The 878-nt window shown below is 40.5% G+C and overlaps 1 protein-coding gene across 3 annotated transcripts in view; it reads left to right on the forward strand.

Annotated features, from left to right (window-relative positions):
- The window catches only part of scyl1 (SCY1-like, kinase-like 1), a 14,356-nt gene extending 13,614 nt beyond the window's left edge, over window positions 1-742 (forward strand). For all 3 annotated transcript variants that reach the window (XM_032528230.1, XM_032528232.1, XM_032528231.1), the window contains one exon: window positions 231-742. In XM_032528230.1, coding sequence (XP_032384121.1) covers window positions 231-355 — 125 coding nt within the window. In that variant the 3' untranslated portion in view covers window positions 356-742. The remainder of the gene's footprint in view (window positions 1-230) is intronic.
- The last annotated feature ends 136 nt before the right edge of the window (window positions 743-878 follow it).

Here is an 878-nt window from a genome sequence, read left to right on the forward strand (position 1 = left end):
TACCCTGCAGAGATCTGAGGAGCAGTTAACCATAGTCCTCAGTTTTCAAATTCCAACACAAAGAAAGCCTAAGGTAACAGACAACCAGGCAAAAAAAGGGTGAAATCTGGTGGAATTTCTAACGGCAACAGAGCAATCACGGCAGTGGAACTTCATGGATATATACAAGATGACTATAAACTAACATACTATGTCTGTGCATTAAACTTCTGGTCTTTATTGTCAACCAGGTCTCAGCAAGGCCGAGCTTTCCAAGAAAAAACGAGAAGAGAGGAGGAAAGAGCTGGAGGCAAAACGGGCGGAGCGCAAAGCTGCTAAAGGTCCTCTCAAACTGGGTGCACGCAAGCTGGACTAATGGGGATCCAAAGAAAGAGTGAGGGTGGGGATGTAGAGGGAGGAATCATGGACCACAGTGACTGACTCAGAGCAGCAGGGGGTAGCTTGACATTCTACAAACAAAGGACCAGAAAGAAGTTTTAGAAGTGAACCAAATACTGTGAACAGTATGAACAAAACGTTACAGACTCTTAACTTTGGGGTTCTGTCTTTTTTCGTTCGGGAACTTACAGCTGGGTGAAGAGGCAACAATCTAGTGCTTTATGAATGCATTATTATGAATGACAGAGCTGAAACAGACGGGGACAGAAAAGTGGAAGAGCAGCAGCCCAAGCGTTTTTTTCCCAACTCATTAAGTTGCAGTTGTAAAGTAAATGTATATAAACAGTGCATTTTGTCTTAAAATTACATGAAGAAATTACATGTTTTTTCAAGAATTGTTAAATATATATATATAACAGAATTATCAAAATCAAACATGTATTATTAGATTGAATGTTTTTCAGTTCACACACACACACACACACACACACACACACACA

This window comes from Etheostoma spectabile, chromosome 10 (assembly GCF_008692095.1).
Source record: "Etheostoma spectabile isolate EspeVRDwgs_2016 chromosome 10, UIUC_Espe_1.0, whole genome shotgun sequence".
Taxonomy (NCBI): Eukaryota; Metazoa; Chordata; class Actinopteri; order Perciformes; family Percidae; genus Etheostoma; species Etheostoma spectabile.